This window comes from Danio rerio, chromosome 5, assembly GCF_049306965.1.
Source record: "Danio rerio strain Tuebingen ecotype United States chromosome 5, GRCz12tu, whole genome shotgun sequence".
Classification (NCBI taxonomy): Eukaryota; Metazoa; Chordata; class Actinopteri; order Cypriniformes; family Danionidae; genus Danio; species Danio rerio.
The window spans coordinates 71,856,528-71,880,642 of NC_133180.1; the positions used below are offsets into that span (position 1 = coordinate 71,856,528).

Consider the following 24,115-nt stretch of genomic DNA (forward strand, 5'->3'; position numbering starts at 1 on the left):
AGGCACAACCTGTGATGAAATAATATAATTCACTGATGTTTACCAATGTTTGGTCCATTATTAGAAGTAATAGGCCAGATTTGGGCCAGAATAAAAAGCAAACTGTGGCCCAGAATAGGGTCAGTTCTGGTTCATTTGGTTGAATTCTGGCTCATATGTGGTATTGCTTTGGCTTATTTGTGGCCCAGATCTGACAAACAGGAGCGGACCACCCTAGAGCCCTCATTCCATTCAGTATGTGGTCCAGAAGTAAGTGTCTGGTGTGGGCCAGATCTGGGCCAGAAAAAAAGCAAACTGTGGCCCAGAATAGGGTCAGTTCTGGTTCATTTGGTTGAATTCTGGCTGATATTTGATATTGCTATGGCTTAATTGTGGCCCAGATCTGGCAAACAGGAGCGGACTGCCCAAGTCCCATCATTCCATGCGATTTGAGCCACATGAATTTTGCTAGCTGGGAATGCTTCTTGATTTAAGACTGAATGTTTGGGCTAGAAACAAGACAAAAACTCTAAGTAAGAACAGCATTTTTTGCCGTGCTAATTAGTCTAAGTGATGTAAATTGACATTTTAGATAATAACATGATTAAATCAAGCGGCAACATCCTGCTCTGCCTCGTGAAGCTAATACTGAAGTAACTAAAACTGCAGTTCATTCTGCTAATCCTGGCTCCATAATAGAGCAAATTTCTATTGACACCACTGTTAAAATGGCCGACCTTACAGCAGAAAAACGGTGTTTACAGCCTGTTACAAACAACAATTTTGGTGTATACAGCTAATATTGCCCTGCATGACAACTGTGAGTGGGTGAATTTGTTTATAACTCCTCCGTTTTGTTTATATTAAGTTATATTAAGTCTGCATAATTAAAACCACTTAAACTCTGCGGACCCGGTAACGGGCGTCAACGACTTTCGCTTTCAGATTTAAAGGGCTAGCTTAAATACACAGTATTTTGGATACCTGAGTTAGGTATTTTACATTGGTTCATTGGTTCAAACTTTCATATGACACATGTACAAGTTATAGCTCAAATGAAAGCTCTTGCCGGTGCTCATACAGTTCTAGCATTCTTTTTACTGAATTATATTCATATGCCAAACAGTTGTTGAATGAATTGTGGTGTTTCCATGGTGCAGAAATGTAAACAATACATTTATGATCAATAAGCAGCCCCAGATAGCACAGACAGCTGTCATCTCTTACCTTATGCTGTGCGCTTAAAGGCCATTTCTCCTCTGTTTTTGAGATGATGTGCATAAGTAATCCTTTTATATGTCTGACGTGGTCCAAACACAGTGAATTATGTTTGATCAAACAAAAGAATAGTGAAATATGTAAACAAGGATTGGTCCCTGTGGCTTGTACAGCACCTCTCATCAGTTGGAATGCAATAACTTTTGCATAGATTATGGTAGAGACCTTTTTCTTTTTTCCTATGATTACAGACATGTGCAGGAACCACCAAAATTAATTACAGCACACTAAACCACAGAGAACCTAAAAGGTACACTTTCAAATTTGAGTTTATAAAAAAAAAATACAAAAAGCGCCTCTTTTTTTAGGTGTTTATTATAACACAGACAACATATGCAGTTATTTTAAACACTTTCAATAGTGTTTTATGAAAATTCAAAGGGTTTTCTTTAAAATGATACCAAATTTTTATGTAGATTTTGGAAGCTTTTAAATTTGGGTAGGCAAAATCCAGGCGGAAATCCCCAAATAGCAGCAGAGTTTAAGTGGTTAAGGGCGTGGCCACTTGAGTGACAGCTAGGTCTCGCTGCTCGCCGTCTTGTCAGCTCAGCTGATTCCGGCTGATTAGCTGCTGAACTCGGCATATACATCATATTTTTTGTTTTGTTTTTGTGGCTTTACACAGTCTGTTGCCTTTTGGGATTATTTTATACAATTATCAGATAATTAATTACAAAGTGATAAATGCTCTAACATAAACCAAAGTTGGAATTTATGTTTATTTAGAAAAAAAATATATAAATAATAATAATAATTAATTAATAATGTTTGTTGTATTATCTGCAATGAAATACAAGTCAAAGTATTTCCTATTTGCGTTTTCCATACTCTCCCAACGTTTTCTGAGTTGGGGTTGTAATATAAAAGCCATATTTTGACCCTGTTAAAGGTTTTAATGTATTCAATACATCTAATCTCCCTTTAAATTCTTTGTACTAAATTAGACTTAGGAATGTAAATGGACATTTTAAATGCTAAAGTGTTTCAGCGTCATGCAATAACAGATTTAAGAGCCACATGAAATGCGAGCGATACAAGTGAGAATTTGTTCTTGGGTTTTTCCTTCCCTCGCTTAATCGGTTCTATCAGTACATCTGGTCCAGGTCTACGCAAGAGTCTCTAACACAACATCTTAAGCCTACACCTTACCTTAACCATTGGTATGTTTCTACCCTCAGAACCACATTCACGTCAAACACAGATTTGTAGTGACGCATACAGGTGCTTTCACCAGGCCAATGTCAATAACCCTGAAGAGACAGCTGTTTCTATAGCCACTGCTGAGGATCGATTCACCCATGAGAAATGTCTGAGACTCAACCCACCGCCGTCCAGACTGACCGGTTTAAGAAAAATACATTTCAAAGAACTCTCTGTGAGCCCAATGGTGCGTCAGGAATCGGAAAACACTTTGACACAGCATTGACTTGGAGTATGGAGTTCAATAGATCGAGAAGTTCACCAAACAGGCATTATCAAAATTCACCATACAGTTAATAAAATGTGTTAAAAAATGTGTTGACCCTAAGAAGAACACTATGTAATCAGTAATTGATGTTACTACGATGTTATGTTTAGTTTTGAAATTAAACCTACCCGATTGGATCATTGAATCGGAAACATTTGAATTTGTTTGAGCGTTTTCTTAGTACAAACTCACTCTAAATGGATCATTTGAATCAGGGAGTTTATTCCTGGAGACTCACTCGGAATAAATCCTTTCAATCATTGAGTTTAAACTCACTCTGAATGGATCGTTTGAATTAATGAGTTTATTATTAAATACTCACTCTGAACGGATCAGTTGAATTGGTGAGTTTATTACAGGAAATTCACTTTGAACGAATCATTTAAATCACTGAGATTTATTACAAGAGACTCACTCTGAACGAATCATTTGAATCAGTGAGTGTATTACTGGATATTCACTCTGAACGAATCGTTTGAATCAGTAAGTTTATCACTGGAGACTCACTCTGAACGAATCATTTGAATCAGTAAGTTTATTACTGGATATTCACTCTGAACTAATCATTGGACTCAGTGCGTTTATTACTGAAAATTCACTCAGAATTAATCATTTGAATCAATTAGCTTATTACTGGAGACTCGCTTGAAACGAGTCGTTTGAATCAGTAAGTTGATTACTGGAGACTCACTCTGAACTAATCATTTGAATCAATGAATTTATTACTGGAAACCTACTCAGAAAAAATCATTTGGATCAGTGAGTTTTTTTGTTAGAGACTCACTCTCAAAGGGTGATTTGAATAAATAAGTTTATTACTGTAAATTCACTTTCAACAGATTATTTGAATCAGTAAGTTTATTATTGGAGCCTCAATCTGAATGAATCGTTTGAATCAATTAGTTTATTACTGGAGACTCACTCTGAATGAATTATTTAAATCAGTGAGTTTATTACTGGATATTCCCTCTGAACATATTAAATCAGTGAGTTTATTACTGGATATTCCCTCTGAACGTAATATTAAATCAGTGAGTTTATTACTGGAGACTCACTCTGAATGAATCATTTGAATAAGTGAGTTTATTACTGGATATTCCCCTTGAACGAATCATTTGAATCAGTGAGTTTATAACTGGATATTCCCTCAGAACATATTATTAAATCAGTGAGTTTATTTCTGGAGACTCACTCTGAACGAATCATTTCAATCAGTGTGAGTTAATTACTGGAGACTCACTCTGAATGAATCATTTGAATCAATATTACTGGTGACTCACTCTAAACAAATCATTTGAGTCAAGAGTTGATTACAAGAGAATCACTTTGAATGAATCATTTTAATCAGCAAGTTTATTACTGGAGACTCATTCTGAATGAATCTTTTAAATCAGTGAGTTTATTACTAGAGACTCACTCTAAGCAGTGTATCTGAATCTGTGAATCAATTACTGGAGACCTACTCTGAATGGATTATTTGAATTGGAGATTTGTTTATTGTAAACTCACTCAGAACGAATCATTTAAATCCATGAAGAGGGTTATTTGTAATGACAATATTGTCAGTAACCCTGAAGAGACCGCTGTTTCTAGCCACTGCTGAGCATCAATTCATCCATGAGAAATGTCTAAGACAACACAGGACCATCCAGACTGACCAGTTTAAGAAAAATACATGTCAAAGAACTCTCTGTGAGCCCAATGGTGCGTCAGGAATCAGGAAACACTTTGACTCAGCATTGAATGCGGTCAATAGATCGAGAAGTTCACCATAAATGGCTTCTTGACTTTTGTTGTTCTGCAATCCTGAACATGTGTGACAGAAGCCACATGATTGCAGGACAGCTGCCGTTCTGATGACAGTGTGCACACAGGCCACGGAGAGACATTTAAACTTTAAAGATCCTCCAGAGCAGCGTGTGTGAGAGAGTGTGTGTGCGAGAGTCAATCGCTCCTCAAAGCTTTCTGATTCAAACCAGACAAGCTTTTAAGTCCATCCAAGTTCTCCAGAAATCCCGAGGCCATTTCTCTGAGTCGCAATGGGAGCGTTTATCGCCAAGATGTTGCTGCCCACTATTAGCAGTTTGGTGTTTGTGCCTGCAGCCAGCGTGGCTGCAAAGAGGGGCTTCCACATGGAGGCCATGGTCTATTTCTTCACAATGTTCTTCACCGCGGTAAGAGAATTGTGGCTTTATTAGATGTGTACTACAATGCAATAGAGTTTGCAGAAATAGCTGGTCTTTACACACTGTAAAAAAAGATTAGTTGGCTTTACTTAAAATAAGTGAGTAAACATGTTTCTTTTAAAAATATTAGTTGACTTTATTTAAAATAACAACTCGTTGCCTTTAAATTTTTAAGTAAATGAACTGTGTATAATTATAAAAATTAAGGTAAATCAACTTAACAGTTCCAAGTTACAATGGGTTTACTCGCTTATTTAAGTCAAGTCAACTTGTTGCTTTAAAGCGAACAGGTCGACCAATTTTTAAGTAACTAATTTGGCACTTTTACAGTGCAGCTTGTGCATGTCTTTAAAATGCAGGGCTCCACACAACTCATTCATGTTTTCCCAACACAAATCTATCTACAAATTTAAGTTGATTGAACAGAAAAAATTAAGTTGTAATTAAGCAAAAGAAGGTTGCTGAGTTGCTGGTTTGAACCTTGGCTCAGTTGGCATTTCTGTGTGGAGTTTGCATGTTCTCCCTGCCTTCGCGTGGGTTTCCTCCGGGTGCTCCGGTTTCCCCCACAGTCCAAAGACATGTGGTACAGGTGAATTGGGTAGGCTAAATTGTCCGTAGTGTATGAGTGTGTGTGTGAATATGTGTGTAGATGTTTCCCAGAGATGGGTTGCGGCTGGAAGGGCATCCGCTGCGTAAAAACTTGCTGGATAAGTTGGCGGTTCATTCCGCTGTGGCGGCCCCGGATTAATAAAGGGACTAAGCCAACAAAAAATGAATGAATAAATGAATGAATGAATACTCTCTTTCTCTAATATTGCACTCTGTCCAATATACTCTCCTATTCTAATAAGGGCAAAAAAATTAAAAATAAAAAAAAAAAAAAGTAAAACTATTTTTTTTTATATGAGTGTATAATTAAGTTTCCTGATATTTTTTTGTTTGCTGAATTCTATCAGTGCATGATTTTAATGTATATTTATATGTAAGAATGTTATTTATATTGTGTTTACGATGTTATTTTCTGACCTAAGATGAACCTAATAAAGCAAAATGATAATAAATATAAATAAATAAACATCTTTAAATAGAAAAAAATATATAACATTTGACTTTTCAGTGGCAAGAAGGTCATTGGTTCGAGCCCTTGCTGGACCAATTGGCATTTCTGTGTGGAGTATGCATGTTCTCTCCGTGTTGGTGTGGGTTTCCTCCGGGTGCTCCGGTTTCCCCCATTGTCTAAAGACATGCACTATAGGAGAATTGTCAAAATTGGCCATAGTGTATGAGTGTGTGTGAATGCAAGAATGTATGGGTGTTTTCCAGTACTGGGTTGCGGCATCCGCTGTGTAAAACATATGCTGGAATAGTTGGCGGTTCATTCCGCTCTGGTGACCCCTGATAAATAAGAGACTAAGCCGAAGGGAAATTAATAAATGAATTTTCCTGTACCTCAAGTAGTAAACCAGAGATATGGGTTCACTTCCCAGCGAATGCAAGAACAGATTTTTTTCAGCCCACATTAATTTACTTTTATTCCTAACGCAAAACAAAGTTTCGTTTACAAAGCTCAACCTCCATTTGCTCAACTGTAGGGCCGTAAAAAGGTCTACTTCATAAATTTCTCCAGACAAGAACATGGAAACTTCATCTAATCTGTTCTAGAGCCTTTTAAATTGACATGTATGTCCTCTGCAGATACCTTTCTTTCAAAGTGGCTTAAAATGCTCATGTGTTTTCTGCATTTGTGCTCAGATTTACCACGCATGTGACGGTCCGGGCTTGTCCATTCTCTGTTTCATGAAGTATGACATTCTGGAGTACTTCAGCGTGTACGGGACAGCCATCTCCATGTGGGTCACGCTACTGGGTGAGCAAATAATAACAATTGCATCTAACTGCATACAAACTGTGAGGATTTCTCTGTAATGAATGTCCACAGGTACACATTTGGAATCAGAATTATTAGCCCTCCTGAATTCTTTTTGTTTGACGGAAGGAATGTTTTTTCAACACATTTCTAATCATAATAGTTTCAATAACTCATTTCTAATAACTGATTTCTTTTATCTTTGCCGTGATGACAGGACATAATATTTGACTAGATATTTTTCAAGACACTTCTATACAGCTTAAAGTGACATTTAAAGGCTTAACTATAGTTAATTAGGCAAGTCATTGTATAACAGTGGTTTGTTTTGTACACAATTGAAAACAAATATTGCTTAAGGGGGCTAACATTACATTAAAACATTAAACATTAAAATGATTTCTAAAAAATTAAAAACGTCTTTTATTCTAGCCAAAATAAAACAAATACATTTTTTTCCAGAAGAAAAAATATTATAGGAAATACTGTGAAAAGTTCCTTGCTCCATCATTTGGGAAATATTCGAAAAAAGAAAAACAAATTCACAGGAGGGCGAATAATTCTGTAAATCTATTTATGATAAAATAGACGTGTCAAACAGTGTGATGCAAAAGGCTATTTTTCACGAGCATGTTGACAGGTGTTTACATTTTGCATTCCACTTTGACGTGTCAAGTATTTGCTTTATTTGCAGCGCTTGGGGATTTCGATGAGCCCAAACGCTCTTCGCTCACCATGTTTGGGGTGTTGACCGCAGCTGTGAGGATCTACCAGGACCGACTGGGATACGGCATCTACTCCGGCCCCATCGGGACAGCTGTCTTTATGATCACAGTCAAATGGGTGAGTTTGAGACACGTCAGATGGGTCAGATTCTTCCAGTTAAGGTAGAGTTGTCCTGGAGGGCCAGTGTCCTGCAAAGTTTAGTTTCAATCCCAATCAGACACACCTGGGCTAGCTAATCAAGCTCTTACTAGGCTTTCTAGAAACATCCTTGCAGGTGAGTTGAGGCAAGTTGGAGCTAAAATCTGCAGGACACACCGGCCCTCCACGACCGAGTTTGGACACCCCATGAGTTAAGGAATTAGTTCATGTGAATGACGATATCTGTGAGATGGTCAAAGTTGTCCACATTAGTTTACACAGAATTTTATTTTATTTATTTATTTTTTTGTTAATAAAAAAATAACAGATTGTATGTACATTATATAACAGCAGTACATTGTAAAAAGTAAGAAGACTTTCGTAAAAAAGTGAGCAAATCCATTGGTTTTAAATCTATCAGTTGCCTTTACTTTAAAAAGTGAGCAAATCCATTGGTTTTAAATCTATTAGTTGCCTTTACTTTAAAAAGTGAGTAAACCCATTGGTTTTAAATCTATTAGTTGCCTTTACTTTAAAAAGTGAGTAAACCCATTGGTTTTAAATCTATTAGTTGCCTTTACTTTAAAAAGTGAGTAAACCCAATGATTTTAAACCTCTTAGTTGCCTTTACTTTAAAAAGTGAGTAAACCCATTGGTTTTAAATCTATCAGTTGCCTTTACTTTAAAAAGTGAGCAAATCCATTGGTTTTAAATCTATTAGTTGCCTTTACTTTAAAAAGTGAGTAAACCCAATGATTTTAAACCTCTTAGTTGCCTTTACTTTAAAAAGTGAGTAAACCCATTGTTTTTAAATCTATTCGTTGCCTTTACTTTAAAAAGTGAGTAAACCCATTGGTTTTAAATCTATTCGTTGCCTTTACTTTAAAAAGTGAGTAAACCCATTGATTTTAAACCTATTAGTTGCCTTTACTTTAAAAAGTGAGTAAACCCATTGATTTTAAACCTATTAGTTGCCTTTACTTTAAAAAGTGAGTAAACCCATTGGTTTTAAACCTATTCGTTGCCTTTACTTTAAAAAGTGAGTAAACCCATTGTTTTTAAACCTATTAGTTGCCTTTACTTTAAAAAGTGAGTAAACCCATTGGTTTAAAATCTATTCGTTGCCTTTACTTTAAAAAGTGAGTAAACCCATTGATTTTAAACCTCTTAGTTGCCTTTACTTTTAAAAAGTGAGTAAACCCATTGTTTTTAAATCTATTAGTTGCCTTTACTTTTAAAAAGTGAGTAAACCCATTGTTTTTAAATCTATTAGTTGCCTTTACTTTTAAAACGTGAGTAAACCCATTGGTTTAAAATCTATTCGTTGCCTTTACTTTAAAAGTGAGTAAACCTGTAGCTCCTTAAATTGTAGAGTAAATGTGAGTAAACACATAAAAGTGAGATATTTTCACGACACTAGTATTCAGCTTAAAGTGACATTAGAAGGCTTAATTAGGTTAATTAAGTAAATTAGGGTAATTTGGCAAGTCTTTGTATAACGATGGTTTGTACTGTAGACAATCAAAAACAAATATTGCTTAAGGGGGCTACTAAAATATTGACCTTAAAATGGTTTTTAAAAATGTAAACTGCTTTTATTACAGCCAAAATAAAACAAATAAGACTTTCTCCAGAAGAAAAAATATTATAGGAAATATTGTGAAAAATTCCTTGCTCTGTTAAACATCATTTGAGAAATATAAAAAAAAAAAACATTGACAGGAGTGTGAATCATTTTGACTTCAACTTTACATCTTCAAATGTGTCAAGATTAATGCAGATGAGGCCTAAGAGCGAATCACCAAATAAGCTCTATTTGCTCATGGCAACATGGAAACTCAGGATTTTATTATCTCCCACAAATGCTTTCACAAGATTTTACAAATGTTTTTTTTTTTTGTCTTTGCTCCAGTTACAGAAAATGAAGGAAAAGAAAGGCCTTTATCCAGACAAAAGTGTTTACACTCAACAAGTGGGCCCAGGGTGCTGCTTCGGTGCTCTTGCTTTGATGCTTCGCTTCTATTTTGAGGTAAAAAAATATGAACATGTGCAGCTACTGAGGGAACACTTTACACAAGTTGTTTGTTAGGAAAGCCTGTGGTAATGACTTGCCCATTTACTCCCACAGGAGTGGGACTACGCTTATGTTCACAGTTTCTACCACGTGTCTCTGGCCATGTCCTTTATTCTGCTGCTGCCCAAGAAGAACCGTTATGCTGGAACGGGACGTAACGCAGCCAAACTCAACTGCTACACCCTCTGCTGCTGTGTATGATGCATCTTTTTATCTGGAGGTGAAAAGCCTCTTTAAGATGACAAACAGACTCATAGTGAGCATTTAAAGGGATAGTTCACCCAAAAAGACTAATTTTGTCATTATTTACAGTACATCATTCACTCATGTTGTTCCAAATCTGTATTCTTTCTTCCACAAAAGAGAAAAGTGTGATGCTGGTGGCTTATATAATTAGAGCAAATGGGAATGATAGGGACAATATGTCTTTTTGTCAATTCGATTACAAGTGGACACCACAAAAAAATCTGATAAAAATCGATGATTAAAACACAGGCTCATTGGAAATACATGCTTTGTTCCTTTTCATATTAATAATATTTTCAGAGACATATTTTCGGTAATAAAGGATTATTTTAGTGCAGTTCTTTGTACAATGGCAAATGAATTCTACAAAACGCCTTAACGATTTGTAATCTAATAACTTAGCCTCATCTATCTATCTGCACAACTTTATTGGTGAGGTCGGTTTGCTTGGTAACTCACTTTGTATGGTCAAAAACTTGTGTGTGACTTTGGATTCACAAAAGAGACAAAAGCGATGTGAAATCAAGGTAAAACGTTGTTATTGCAGCTCACTTTTCCCCAACCCAGGCTCATTCTAAAAACGTACCTCTATATACATTTCTGGAGATCGCCAAATACGTCCCAGGTTATCTGCTGTGTACGCTTTTTCAGAACTCAAATTTCTCTCCCGAAGGCCATTCGCGCCTGATGTTCTCGCATAAATCCACCAGGGGACGCTGTCGACTGACTGACTGACTGACTGATCGATTGACTGACCCACACTCCTCCTTCCCTAAACCCAACAAATAGTGATTTCAAAAGAACTGATTGACGCACCCACCTACTTCCCTAAACCCAACCAAAAGTTTTAAAAAGCAATCCAGGAAAATTAAAGCCCTTGCCTGATTTTTACCACGATTTCAGATTTTACCACATTCTCACCCTGTTATTTTTTGTTTATTTAAATGGGGGTTTTTTGGCTTCTGTTTTTGTCTTACTTGCTTTCTGGAACTGTTTTTCACCGGACTTAAACCCTGTCGTCGTGGTCAATTCTTCTCTGCGTCTCAAGTCCGCCAACGTACATGGCGAGCTACTAGGCAAACTGGTAACAGTGGTCAAGCCTTCCATACGGAGGTGAGTGGTCAGCTGTAAGCAAGAAAAGGAACGACATCATACCGTGCCGTAGCGTTCTCCAGAAACGTATATAGGGCTATGTCAGAATGGGCCTGTGCTGCTTAGTTCTCATTCCATGCAACTGCACTTGAGCTACCAGTACATTCTTTCCTCAGAGAATAAAAAAGTCATACAGGTTTGGAACAACATTAGGGTGATTAAATTATGACAGAACTGGCATTTTTGGGTGAATTCTACCTTTCGTTTTCCAGAGACTGTCCATCATGTTAATCACACTCCTTCTTTCAATGGCAGACTTCACAACCTCAGATGAAGGAAAAAGCACGGACTATCTGGACTACTCCGCAGAAACCCTGGATGCGGACCTGTGGTCCTGGCCTGCCGTTACACAAATCCCGGCCACGCACCATGTAATGCAAGAAACCGTGCCTGTTAACGGCACCCTGAAAGTGAGGACAGTTTTACGACCTCCCAGCAGGCCAAGTATGCATTGGACAACTTATTCACAGGGACAGCACGATGCCCTGCTAGTCAAAATCACAGAAAAAGCAGACTCAGAGCAAGATATGGATGGAGAAATGAAGACTATCCACCTGAAAAGGAAACACCAAGGCTCCTCAAATCCAGCTGGAAAGTTTATGAGTCACAAAAAAACAGCAGACGCATTATCTATCCAAAATGAATAAACTGTCTTTCAAAGGTTCCTCAGCAGGGACCACTTGTCTATGTCCGTTTTAAGAGGCCGTAAAAGAGGCAATTTAATTCTTTATATTCGTTTGTTTGTGCCAGACAGGTCAGACATCATCTGGGTACAACTAAACATTCAACTAAACCTTTAAGGAACAAGACAAGTGGATTGATGTACAGTTGAAGTCAGAATTATTAGCCCCCCTGAATTATTAGCTCCCCTGTTTATTTTTTTCCCTAATTTCTGTTTAATGGAGGGAAGATTGTTTCAGCACATTTCTAAGCATAATAGTTTTAAAAACTTATTTCTAATAACGGATTTATTTTATCTTTGTCATGATGACAGTACATAATATTTTACTTGATATTTTTCAAGACACTTCTATACAGCTTAAAGTGACATTTAAAGGCTTAACTAGTTTAATAAGGTGAACTAGGCAGGTTAGGGTAATTAGGCAAGTTATAAGCCTAAAAATTAGCTTAAAGGGGCTAATAATTTTGTCCCAAAAATCTTTTTTTTTAAATTAATAACTGCTTTTATTCTAGCCGAAATAAAACGGATAAGACTTTCTCCAGAAGAAAAAATGTTATCAGACATACTGTGAAAATTTCCTTGCTCTGTTAAAAATAATTTGGGAAATATTTAAAAAAAATTAAATAAACACAAAAGGGGGCTAATAATTCTGACTTCAACTGTATATAGCAGTGGATAGAATTTTCAAACAAATCTGTGGGTTTGAAAATAATTTTATATGTAAATATATTAATTTATTGTTTTACTTGATGTACTGTACCTATCTAATGTTTTTCAGCTTTGAATAAATGTTTTTTAAGATTTATTGTCATTTGAACACTGTGTGTGTACATTCAGGGGAAATTATTATTCAAGGAAAAACTGTTCAATTACAATGCTGAAGAAAGAAAACTCTTGTGGCTTTCCTCAAAACTCTTCAGACTTCAGTCCATTTGAGTCGGTCCATCTGCACGCTCCCGACACTCTCCAAAAATTACAAACACACATGGCATGTTTTAGACAAAACAGTCTCCCAGCAAACGTGAATGAAACTTTGGGTCGGCAAAGACTTCTTTGACTAGAAGCCAGGCCACCAGCTCCTGCGCCCAGAGAAAGGTGTTTTTGTCTGGGGGGGAAGCTGGCAGCTCGTGACTCTCCTGGCTGTCTGTCCTAATCTGCCAAAAAAGAGTAACCTTACACTTTTATTACACCAGCGTGAAGCACTTTTGGGCTTCTTTATGACCACTGTCTGTTTAAAACCACTTTGTTCGTGGTCTCGGCCCCCACACACACACACTGTCTGAGGAAACTCCACCAAGCCCCACCGCCGCAAGCTTCACTCGAAAGCAAGCGTATCTAGACTGCTGTTTTTATTCACAGTCTGCCCTGGCCTTCCTCCATTTCTCTGGCTCTCTTTTTGTTTTTGAGTTTATCCATTTAAATTAAAAATAAATGAACAATCTATTCTTTATATCACAGATGACTTCTTTGATAATTCTGAAAACCTAGCCCTATATAAATTTCAGGAGATGGCAGATTATGTAGACAGAGCTACGTATGGCTGCATTTCGTCTTTAAAATTAACGCTACAGGCGGTATAACGCCGTTCCTTTTCGCGCTTACCAGCTGACTGCTTACCTATCGATGGCTTTTCCGCTGTTACCAGTTTGTCCTGTGGCTCGCCATGGCAATGCGCGTGGCTGTGCATTTATACTTCTGCGCGCTGTCTCTGTCGGTCTGCATTAACACTTCCAAAACGCTAGTTGGCAGTGAGGTGTTAATGTTCCTCTGTGTCGAGTTTCTTCTCTGCCTTTTTGCTTTTCCTGAACACTTCCGGGATGTACAAGTGGCTCAAACTCGCTCATTTTGAGGCAGGAACCGGCGGACGTGCAACAACTTTAACTATGAGGTAAACACAAAACAAAACTTTCCATTCAGAGCTCCTTCACGGGACTCCACACTTGTAAACAATCGCTCGCGCCATTCGCGCGGCTCTCGGTCCCGCCCAGACTCGTCAGCGCTACCAAGCCGACCAATCACAGAGCTTACGCTACGCGTCGTTGCGACGTGTAGTTACATTTTTTGAGAGGTGCACGTCAGTGACGGCGATGGCCACGGCGAAGGGCTATGCGTCAGCGCCGTAGCATACGCCGACGTTTGACGCAGAAGTATAAATCAGCCTTAAGACAGAAAGGAGTTGACCACTGCGATGGGGTTCGAGTCTGGCAAAGAACGGTTCCAGAAAACAGGTAAGACAAAAACAGTAGCTAACAAATAAAATAAACAAGTAAATAACAGGGTGAGAATATGGTAAAATCTGAAAACGTGGTAAAAACCAGGCGATGGCTTTTCTTTTTCTGGATTGCTTATTAGAACACCTTTGGTTGGGTATAGGGAAGTGGGTGGGCGCTGGTCAATCAGTGCTTTTTAAAACACTATCGGTTAGGTTTAGGGAAGGGGTTGGTCAGTCAGTCAGCCAGTCAGTCGACAGCGGCCTCTGGTGGATTTACGTGAGAAAAGCAGGCACAAATGGCACTCGCAGGAGAAATCTGAGATCCTATAAAAGCATAATAGTTTCAAAAACTCATTTCTAATAACTGATTTATTTTATCTTTGCCATGATGACAGTAAATAATATTTTACTAGATATTTTTCAAGACACTTCTATACAGCTTAAAGTGACATTTAAAGGCTTAACTAGGTTAATTAGGTTAACTAGGCAGGATAATTAGGCAAGTTATTGTATAACGATGGTTTGTTCTGTAGACAGTCAAGAAAATATATATAGCTTAAAGGGGCTAATAATTTTGTCCCTAAAATAGTGTTTAAAACCTTCAAACTGCTTTTATTCTAGCCGAAATAATACAAATAAGACCTTCTCCAGAAGAAAAAATATTATCAGACATACTCTGAAAATTTCCTTGCTCTGTGAAACATCATTTGAAAAATATTTTAAAAGGAAGAAAAAAATTCAAAGGGGGCTAATAAATCTAACTTTAATTACATCAAAAAAAAAAAAAAAAAAAAAGACAAGCTGGAAGTCTGGTTGAGATCCCCACACAGCGAGAAAATGTGCTCTTCTTCAGTCTGCATAACTAGACTGGACTGAATAATAAATGTCAGAAAATGACGTCTGATTGTTCCATTGTTACGATGCCAAAAGCTCTCGGCCCCGTCTCCTCTAGGGGCTCAAAACATGTGTTTCACTATTAGCAAGGGAGTGTAAACGTCTGTGATAAAAGTCTGGGATCAGCTGCCAGTGGTGTTTTTATACACTTCTCTCTCTCTCAGCTGTTTCCCCAGCTGCTGAACAGAAACAGCTGCTACGAACAAAACAACTCGGACTCAATCGAACAACTTCAAATATCATACACACCGTCATTCATAAACTTCATCTGTGTTTCTTGCATTTTGTGTCGACTTCAATAACCGTTTTTATCTTTACAAAGAAAGCCATTCATTTTCAGAACAACATGATGGTAATTAAATGATGACGTTGTTTTATTTTTTGGGTGAACTAACCAGTTTTTCACCCCCCAAAAGTGTTATGGGAGTAATTGTTTACCCAGTCTTCAACAATTGAGTCCGAAGCCCCCAAACTTCCTCCACACATATGGCCGCTGGGTCTGCGCGCTGGGGTGTTCACGAACGGGGCGGGCGGGGGCTAGACGGGGTCCGTCAAAGTGCAGGGGCTGTTTCTGCTGCAGGACTCTTTTCACAGCTTGATTCAGCTGACACCATAAACAGAAAAGATTAATGCCACATTAGTTAGATTTAGCCTTTCCGAGAAAACACATTTAACTGAGAATCATATTATAATGATTTATGTCACACATTCCAGACACTCTTTTATAAAATAAAAAAATTAAAAATTTATTTTTTTATGTTTAAAATCAACAGCTTTTGAAAGAAATATAATCTATATATTATATTTCTTTTGGTATTTAACTAATAATAAGTGAAGCATATTAATCCATGCTTCATAATAAACTGCCATCTCTAACTGTGCTAAGAGTTCTTTAAAAAGTTTCTGTAGTACAGAATTAGTGTATTGGAATAATACTTTCAGGGTGAGGTAAATAAAATGTTGCTTTGCAGCAAAAATATTATCTTTTTTTTAAATATTGATTGTTAATTTTCTTTTTCTTCAGTAGAACACTTTTGTTTATCAAGATTTTGTTTTCTTTCTAAAGCTGAAACTGTGGCCCTTTTACGATTTGGTGATTTATAAAATGCTACTGGAAGTCCAAAAAGTATATTTATACCATCAAAACAGAATTATATCTGTGGCCTGGTAAAAAAAAAACTTTGTAAATAATGTAATAAATAAATAAATAAATAAATAAATAAATGTGTGTATATATATATATATATATATATATATATATATATATATATATATATATATATATATATATATATATATATATATATATATATATATATATATATATATATATATATATATATATATATATATATATATATATATATATATATATATATATAAATAAATGTAGGGGCGTCACAGTGGTGCAGTGGGTAGCACGATTGCCTCACAGCAAGAAGGTTGCTGGTTCGAGCCTTGGTTGGGTCAGTTGGCATTTCTGTGTGGAGTTTGCATGTTCTCCCCGTGTTGGCGTGGGTTTCCTCCAGGTGCTCCAGTTTCCCCCACAGTCCAAAAGCATGCGCTATAGGTGAATTGGGTAGGCTAAATTGTCCATAGTGTATGTGTTTGAATGAGTGTTTATGGATGATTCCCAGTGTTGAGTTGCAGCTGGAAGGGCATCCGCTACGAAAAACACATGCTGCATAAGTTGGCAGTGTGGGGTCCCCAGATTATTAAAGGGACTAAGCCGAAAAAGAAAATGAATGAACATGCACATGCTCAACATGCACTCTTCACAAATCTCTAATTTAGATTATCATTTTCTTTAGGAAGCTTTCCAATATTATATTTGTGCTTACATTAAATTAGTCAGTACTGAAGCCAATTTTGAAAACAAGATAACTCATGATAACGGTCCAGGTTTTATGTTAAGGAAAAATATTAAATAAAAAAATGTAAAAAAAAAACATTTTGTTAAAATTGTGTTGTTTGTGATTTTTTCCCCCAATATTTCGAATGAATTTAAATGAATTTTCTTTCTATTTCTAAAGATGTTCGGTGACTAAATTATTAATTCATTCATTATCTTGTCGGCTTAGTCAGTTTATTAATCCGGGGTCGCCACAGCGGAATGAACTGCCAACTTATCCAACATTTTTTTATGCAGCAGATGTCTTTCCAGCTGCAACCCATCTCTAGGAAACATCCACACACACATTTACACACATACACTACGGACAATTAAGCCTACCCAATTCAACTGTACCACATGTCTTTGGACTGTGGGGGAAACCGGAGCACCCGTAGGAAACCCACACAAACGCAGGGAGAACATGCAAACTCCACACAAAAACACCAACTGACTCAGCCGAGGATCGAACCAGCCACCTTCTTGCTGTGAGGCGACAGCACTACCTACTGAGCCACTCCATCGCCTATATATATATATATATATATATATATATATATATATAAATATTATTGGACAGAAGCCAGCATGTAATCCTGTTTGCAGCAGTAGATTTGATGAATGTGTACCTGTTGTTTTTTCTTGACTAGTTTGCTGTGAACGTCTACTGTAGTATCACAAGGTTCCGTCTTCTGCCCCTGTAACTTCTGTGAGGATGATTGTGATTGACTGTCATCCTTGGCGAGGGCCATTCTGCCTACTCTAAAACAAGCAATTATGCAGTTAAAATTAAAACTGGATTCTTAGCATTAAACCTGCATGCACATACTCTAGCATAAACTCTTTTGGGGGTGAGAGCGGTTCTATAATCAAACTTAAAAAAAAAAAAAAACAACTAGCATAAATAGTATATTTTTGAGCAGTATTACTAACCTTGACATACAGGAGACTGCAAGGTTGAACATTTCAATCTTTTCCATGAGCAGGGTTTTGACAGATTGTGCAGTGGCACACGACATGATATCAGTCAAGGAGCATCCTGGGAGCAGACTTAACAGCAATGGCACCACCTAGTCCAAGATTAAGGAATAATTTAAAGCAACACATTTTTTTGCACTTTTATCCTTTTCAAGTCACTGTTTTCGAGTTTATTATCAATATATACTGTAAGTGTTTAAAATAATTTTTATTTTATTTTATTATTTATGTACATTTTTATGCTTTTGAAGGCATTTTCTTCTGCTCACCGAGGTTGAATTTATTAAAAAATATATATAACAATCTAATATTATTGGTATATTGAAAATTTTAAATTAAAAGACTCCTGATGTTTTTATTTACTATTTATTGCTTGTAAAATCTAACTACCTTTTTATTATATAAAATATCTGATAATATTTTAAACAAATGACTGAACAAATTAAACAAAAATAGGCTTAAATAAACAGTAGCCAAAAATAATAACTATATGGAAATTATATATAAATATATTTATATATTGTGTTCTATATTAGTCATACTATTTTCACACAGTATGATAAAATGTGATGAAAGTTCATTAAATAAATAAAATACAAATTACAAATGAATAAATTTGATGTTTTTATGAATAAAAAATAAATAATAAATAAATAAATTTAAATAAAATTAAAAAATAAATAAGTAAATATATATATATATATATATTAAAAAAATAAATAAATAATAAATAGATTCAGATAAAATAATAAATAATGAATAATAAATAAATAATCAAATATAATAAAATAATAAATATTTAAATAAAATAACAATAAATTAATAATAAATAAAATAAACATAAATAAATAATAATTATATAAATAAAATAATAATGAATAAATAAATAAATAAATAATAAATGATTTATATATATATATATATATATATATATATATATATATATATATATATATATATATATATATATTTATATATATGTATATACATAATAATAATAATAATAATAATAATAATAATAATAATAATAATAATAAATAGATTAATATATTTGAATAAATAAACTAATAAATTCATAATTTAATAATCAATTAAAATGTTTTACATTAAAAAAAAATTGAAAAGGATTATCATTGTTTGGAGCCCTCGGCGTTATCACAAACCCGAAAAAACTTCCGTTAAACGTTTTATCTATATTTGAATGAAAAATATCTGCTCTAGCTTGGGAATGTGAGAGAAAAGAAAGACTTGCCTGGTCATTGGTGGGCTCTAAGACAAGAACACTGATGGCATCGTTTTTGGCCTCCTCTGTTTTGCCCAGTTTGTTAAAAGATTTGGCTCGATTCTCATAATACTGAACTACACCAGGGTTGTACTTTATTGCAACAGAAAACCTTTCTGCTGCTTCCTGGAACTTCCTGCAACAAATCACATTCACGACATGACATCAATAAACATGAGGTGAAGAATGTCGCATTTTACCATAACGTTAAATACTTGTCTTCGTAGCTCTGCAGACCCAGTGTGTTGTGAATAACAGCAAGTCGTAGCCAGATAGCTGTGTTTTCCAGGTCCAACTCCTCAGCTTGCTGATAGTCAGCCAGAGCAAAGGTCCATTCACACTGCTTAAAAAAACTATCTGAGAGGAAAAAATAATAATTATATATATACTATATGTATATTAACCCCCGTGAATTATTGGCCCCGTTTATTTTTTTCCCCAACTTCTGTTTAACGGAGAGAAGATTTTTTCAACACATTTTAAATCATAATAGTTTTAATAACTCATTTCTAATAACTCATTTATTTTATCTTTGCCATAATGACGGTAAATAATATATTACTAGATATTTTACTAGATAAAGACACTTCTATACATCTTAAAGTGACATTTAAAGGCTTAACTAGGTTAACTAGGTTAACTAGGCAGGATAGGGTAATTAGGCAAGTCATCGTATAATGATGCTTTGTTCTGTAGACTATTCAAAGAAAATTAAACTTAAAGGGGCTAATAATTTCGTCCTTAAAATGTTGTTTAAAAAAGTTAAACTACTTTTATTCTAGCCAAAATCAAAACAAAATAAGACTTTCTCCAGAAGAAAAAATATTTTCAGACATACTGTGAAAATTTCCTGAATCTGATAAACATTATTTAGGAAATATTTAAAAAATAAAAAAAAATGTATAGGGGGGCTAATAATTCTGACGTCAACTGTATATACATTCATTCATTTTCTTGTCGGCTTAGTCCCTTTATTAATCCGGGGTCGCCACAGCGGAATGAACCGCCAACTTATGCAGCAAGTTTTTATGCAGCCCATGCCCTTCCAGCCGCAATCCATCTCTGGGAAACTGTGGGGGAAAACGGAGCACCTGGAGGAAACCTACGCAAAAGCAGGGAGAACATGCAAACTCCACACAGAAACACCAACTGAGCCAAGGCTCGAACCAGCGACCTTCTTGCTGTGAGGTGACAGCACTACCTACTGTGCCACTGCTTCGCCCTCATATACATATAAACTAAATTGGCCATAGTGTATGTGTAGATGATGTTTCCCAAAACTGGGTTGCAGCTGGAAAGGCATCCGCTGTATAAAACCTATGCTGGATAAGTTGGTGGTTCATTCCGCTGTGGCGACCCCTGATGAATAAAGGGACTATAAGTCGAAGAAAAATGAATGAATAAATAAATGAATGAATGTTTCCATAAATATTTTGAGAAATCTGAACTTATTAGGTTTAATGACTGAAGCCTTTTGTAATAAAAAAAAACTGATTATTTCTGTCACTCTCAGCCCAAACCGCATGAAACTTTTTTTTCTCTTATCTTCCATACCTCCTCTGTTGATGAACAGTTCACTTGCATCTCTTTGTTTCTCTATGGCCTTGTTCAGCAGTATGACAGCTTCACTGTACAGACCCTGGGAGAAGCACTGAATGGCAAAATCATTGTACGTGAGCACCATTTGGGTCTGTGCTTCTTCCTCTAAACCATCAGAGTCATCTTGGGGCTTTCCCTGAGGAGATTCTTCTTCAATCCCACAAAACTCAACAGCAAGAACCAAGTCCTCAATGGCAGCAGTGAAGTCTTTTAGGCGCCGATACAGAATTCCCCTAATAGCAGGCAGAAAATATGCATAGTTTACTACCATTTATATACTTTTATGTCTTCTTCATAATTTTTAGGTTGCATTAATTAAATTAAATTAAATTAAATTAGGGGGTGGCTCGGTGGCTCAGTGGTTAGCACTGTCGCCTCACAGCAAGAAGGTCGCTGGTTCGAGTCCCGGCTCGACCAGTAAGCATTTCTGTGTGGATTTTGCATGTCCTCCAGGTGAAATAACATGTTGCTAATGCTCGAACAAATTAGCAATTTTTATAAATTTGAATGTTTTTAGCATGAAGCAACACATTGATAACATGTTTTTAATATGTATTTAGCATGTTTCCAGCATTTTTCTAAAAGAGCTAACGTGACATTTCATTACCATGAAATATTGTTGCCAACGCTTCACAAATTAGCAATTTTTTATAAGTTTGATTGTTTTTGGCATAAAGTAGCACATTGATAACATGTTTCTAATATGAATTTAGCATCTTTCCAGCATGTTTTTAAAATGGCTAACATGAATTTTTATTAGCATGAAATAACATGTTGCTAATTCTCGAATGAATAAGCAATTTTTGTAAGTTTTAAAGTTTTTAGCATGAAGAAACACATTCATAACAAGTTCCTAATATGTATTTAGCATGTTTCCAGCATGTTTCTAAAAGGGCTAACGTGACATTTCCTTAGCATGAAATAACGTTGCCATGAAACTTTTTTTTCTCTTATCTTCCATACCTCCTCTGTTGATGAACAGTTCACTTGCATCTCTTTGTTTCTCTATGGCCTTGTTCAGCAGTATGACAGCTTCACTGTACAGACCCTGGGAGAAGCACTGAATGGCAAAATCATTGTACGTGAGCACCATTTGGGTCTGTGCTTCTTCCTCTAAACCATCAGAGTCATCTTGGGGCTTTCCCTGAGGAGATTCTTCTTCAATCCCACAAAACTCAACAGCAAGAACCAAGTCCTCAATGGCAGCAGTGAAGTCTTTTAGGCGCCGATACAGAATTCCCCTAATAGCAGGCAGAAAATATGCATAGTTTACTACCATTTATATACTTTTATGTCTTCTTCATAATTTTTAGGTTGCATTAATTAAATTAAATTAAATTAAATTAGGGGGTGGCTCGGTGGCTCAGTGGTTAGCACTGTCGCCTCACAGCAAGAAGGTCGCTGGTTCGAGTCCCGGCTCGACCAGTAAGCATTTCTGTGTGGATTTTGCATGTCCTCCAGGTGAAATAACATGTTGCTAATGCTCGAACAAATTAGCAATTTTTATAAATTTGAATGTTTTTAGCATGAAGCAACACATTGATAACATGTTTTTAATATGTATTTAGCATGTTTCCAGCATTTTTCTAAAAGAGCTAACGTGACATTTCATTACCATGAAATATTGTTGCCAACGCTTCACAAATTAGCAATTTTTTATAAGTTTGATTGTTTTTGGCATAAAGTAGCACATTGATAACATGTTTCTAATATGAATTTAGCATCTTTCCAGCATGTTTTTAAAATGGCTAACATGAATTTTTATTAGCATGAAATAACATGTTGCTAATTCTCGAATGAATAAGCAATTTTTGTAAGTTTTAAAGTTTTTAGCATGAAGAAACACATTCATAACAAGTTCCTAATATGTATTTAGCATGTTTCCAGCATGTTTCTAAAAGGGCTAACGTGACATTTCCTTAGCATGAAATAACGTTGCCAACGATTTACAAATTAGCAATTTTTCAGAAATTGTATTGTTTTTATCATGAAGCAGCACATTGATAACATGTTCATAATATGCATTTAGCATGTTTCCAGCATGTTTTTAAAATGTCTAACATGAAATTTCATTAGCAGGAAATAACGTTGCTAACGCTTCACAAATCAGCAATTTTTCATAAGTTTTTCATAAGTTTGATTGAGCACATTGATAACATGCTTCTAATATGTATTTAGCATATTGTCAGCGTGTTTCTGAAATGGCTAACATTGAATTTCATTAGCATGAAATAGCATGTTGCTAATGCTTGCTTTTCATAAATTAAACCTTTTCTTCCATTGATTGTTACTTTGATTGTTAATTTGTAATATCTGATTAGTTAGAAAAGATTTAGCATAGGCCTGCTAAACACCCTAAATCATGTATCATGAAACTGGATTAACTGACTAGCTAGTTAAGTTTCACTTTGCTTTGCCCCAATCTTGGGTTTTAGGTAGCATGAAGGCAGCTCGACTTTAATCACTCTTTGTTGCCATGGTATTAAGGAGCAGCTACACTACCTTCAGGGTACCTAAAACCCAGTATTGGTGCAAACTTAACTGAAGCTTAACTGGCTAGCCAGCTAATTTTGGCTTTACCCCTGACCGGATTTTTGTGTTTGTAGCTTGAGTCTCAGAATACAACAAAGCTTAAAAAGAATCAGTACTAAGAAGCCTATAATAAAGCAAATTCATAGCCCCTACTTTAGCTGTTTAGCATGAATATATTTCTTAATATACAGATAAGCAAATTCTTCAGCAGGCTGTGAAAACACTGAGCTTTACCTGAATAGGTAGTACTGTGCTTTATTTGGGATGAACTCCATAGCACTGTTTATTTTGCCCAGTGCCTCTGAAAGCTCTCCCTTTAATGCCTTATCAACAGCTGCCTGATGGGACTCTTCCGCTGCTTCCTTTAGTCTCCCTAATAGTGCAAGCGCCTCTGGACAGCACGGTTTCATGCTGAGTGCCGACTTCAAGTCATGACAGCACAGGGTCATCTGAGGAGACACACGGCCCATTTACCTGTTTATTGCGGTCATTTGAGGGCAATGTTTTTTTCCCGAAGGATGTAACCGATGGTCTGACCTGATTGAGCTGATGGTGAAGGCGAGCTCTCAGAGTGAAGAGATCTGCTGAAAGGCCATCCGTCTCCAGCCAGTTATTGACCAGTCGAAGACAGTCAAAGTAACGACCCAGGGCGCTCAGACAAGCTAAGCTATGAATATACATACAACACGGCAAAGATTTTGGAAAAATTGTAATCTCATGCCATCCAGGGTTGGCCAAAAACAGTGTTTTGAACACACTTGAAAATTTCTGCAATGCATTAGATTTAAAATATCTTAACATAAAAAAGCTACAGTAAATGAGAATCCCTAGACATTTTTAGCAATTTTTTGATAACTTTTAATAATTTCATATGGTTGAGGGGCATTTTGACCCTGTTTAGATTTTAACAGTTTTTCTGCAATCAGACTTT

The 24,115-nt window shown here is 36.0% G+C and overlaps 2 protein-coding genes across 11 annotated transcripts in view; one reads left to right on the forward strand and one right to left on the reverse strand.

The window, feature by feature from the left end:
- ttc16 (tetratricopeptide repeat domain 16) overlaps nt 1-24,115 on the reverse strand; it is an 85,904-nt gene that overhangs the window by 57,148 nt on the left and 4,641 nt on the right. The window contains exons 6-15 of one of the 9 annotated variants that reach the window (XR_012406483.1): nt 23,722-23,851; nt 23,419-23,633; nt 21,616-21,893; nt 19,269-19,410; nt 19,024-19,189; nt 17,727-17,863; nt 17,423-17,555; nt 15,341-15,506; nt 13,414-13,677; nt 9,769-11,087 (exon numbers count right to left, since the gene is read on the reverse strand). Coding sequence is in view for 8 of the 9 variants with exons in the window: in XM_073951627.1 (XP_073807728.1) it covers nt 15,348-15,506; nt 17,423-17,555; nt 17,727-17,863; nt 19,024-19,189; nt 19,269-19,410; nt 21,616-21,893; nt 23,419-23,633; nt 23,722-23,851 (1,360 nt within the window). In the remaining variant the exon portion in view is untranslated. Of the gene's footprint in view, nt 1-6,421; nt 6,775-9,768; nt 11,088-12,274; nt 13,678-14,747; nt 15,099-15,340; nt 15,507-17,422; nt 17,556-17,726; nt 17,864-19,023; nt 19,190-19,268; nt 19,411-21,615; nt 21,894-23,418; nt 23,634-23,721; nt 23,852-24,115 lie in introns of those variants that run through there. The other 8 variants (XM_073951627.1, XM_073951626.1, XM_073951620.1 and 5 more) reach the window with 8 other exon arrangements.
- On the forward strand, nt 4,635-12,599 carry mymk (myomaker, myoblast fusion factor). 2 transcript variants are annotated; one of them, XM_017356053.4, is made up of 6 exons: nt 4,635-4,899; nt 6,664-6,778; nt 7,473-7,621; nt 9,555-9,671; nt 9,771-9,911; nt 11,370-12,599. In XM_017356053.4, the coding sequence occupies exons 1-6, from the start codon at nt 4,765-4,767 to the stop codon at nt 11,487-11,489; spliced, it is 777 nt and encodes a 258-aa protein (XP_017211542.1). In that variant the 5' UTR covers nt 4,635-4,764; the 3' UTR covers nt 11,490-12,599.

Bases quoted from the DNA above. Each gene is read 5' to 3' on its own strand.
- mymk (XM_017356053.4), top strand. From the start codon at position 4,765: ATGGGAGCGTTTATCGCCAAGATGTTGCTGCCCACTATTAGCAGTTTG. The intron at 6,779-7,472 runs GTGAGCAAATAA...CTTTATTTGCAG, and splicing joins CATGTGGGTCACGCTACTGG to CGCTTGGGGATTTCGATGAG. The intron at 9,912-11,369 runs GTATGATGCATC...TTTCAATGGCAG, and splicing joins GCTACACCCTCTGCTGCTGT to ACTTCACAACCTCAGATGAA.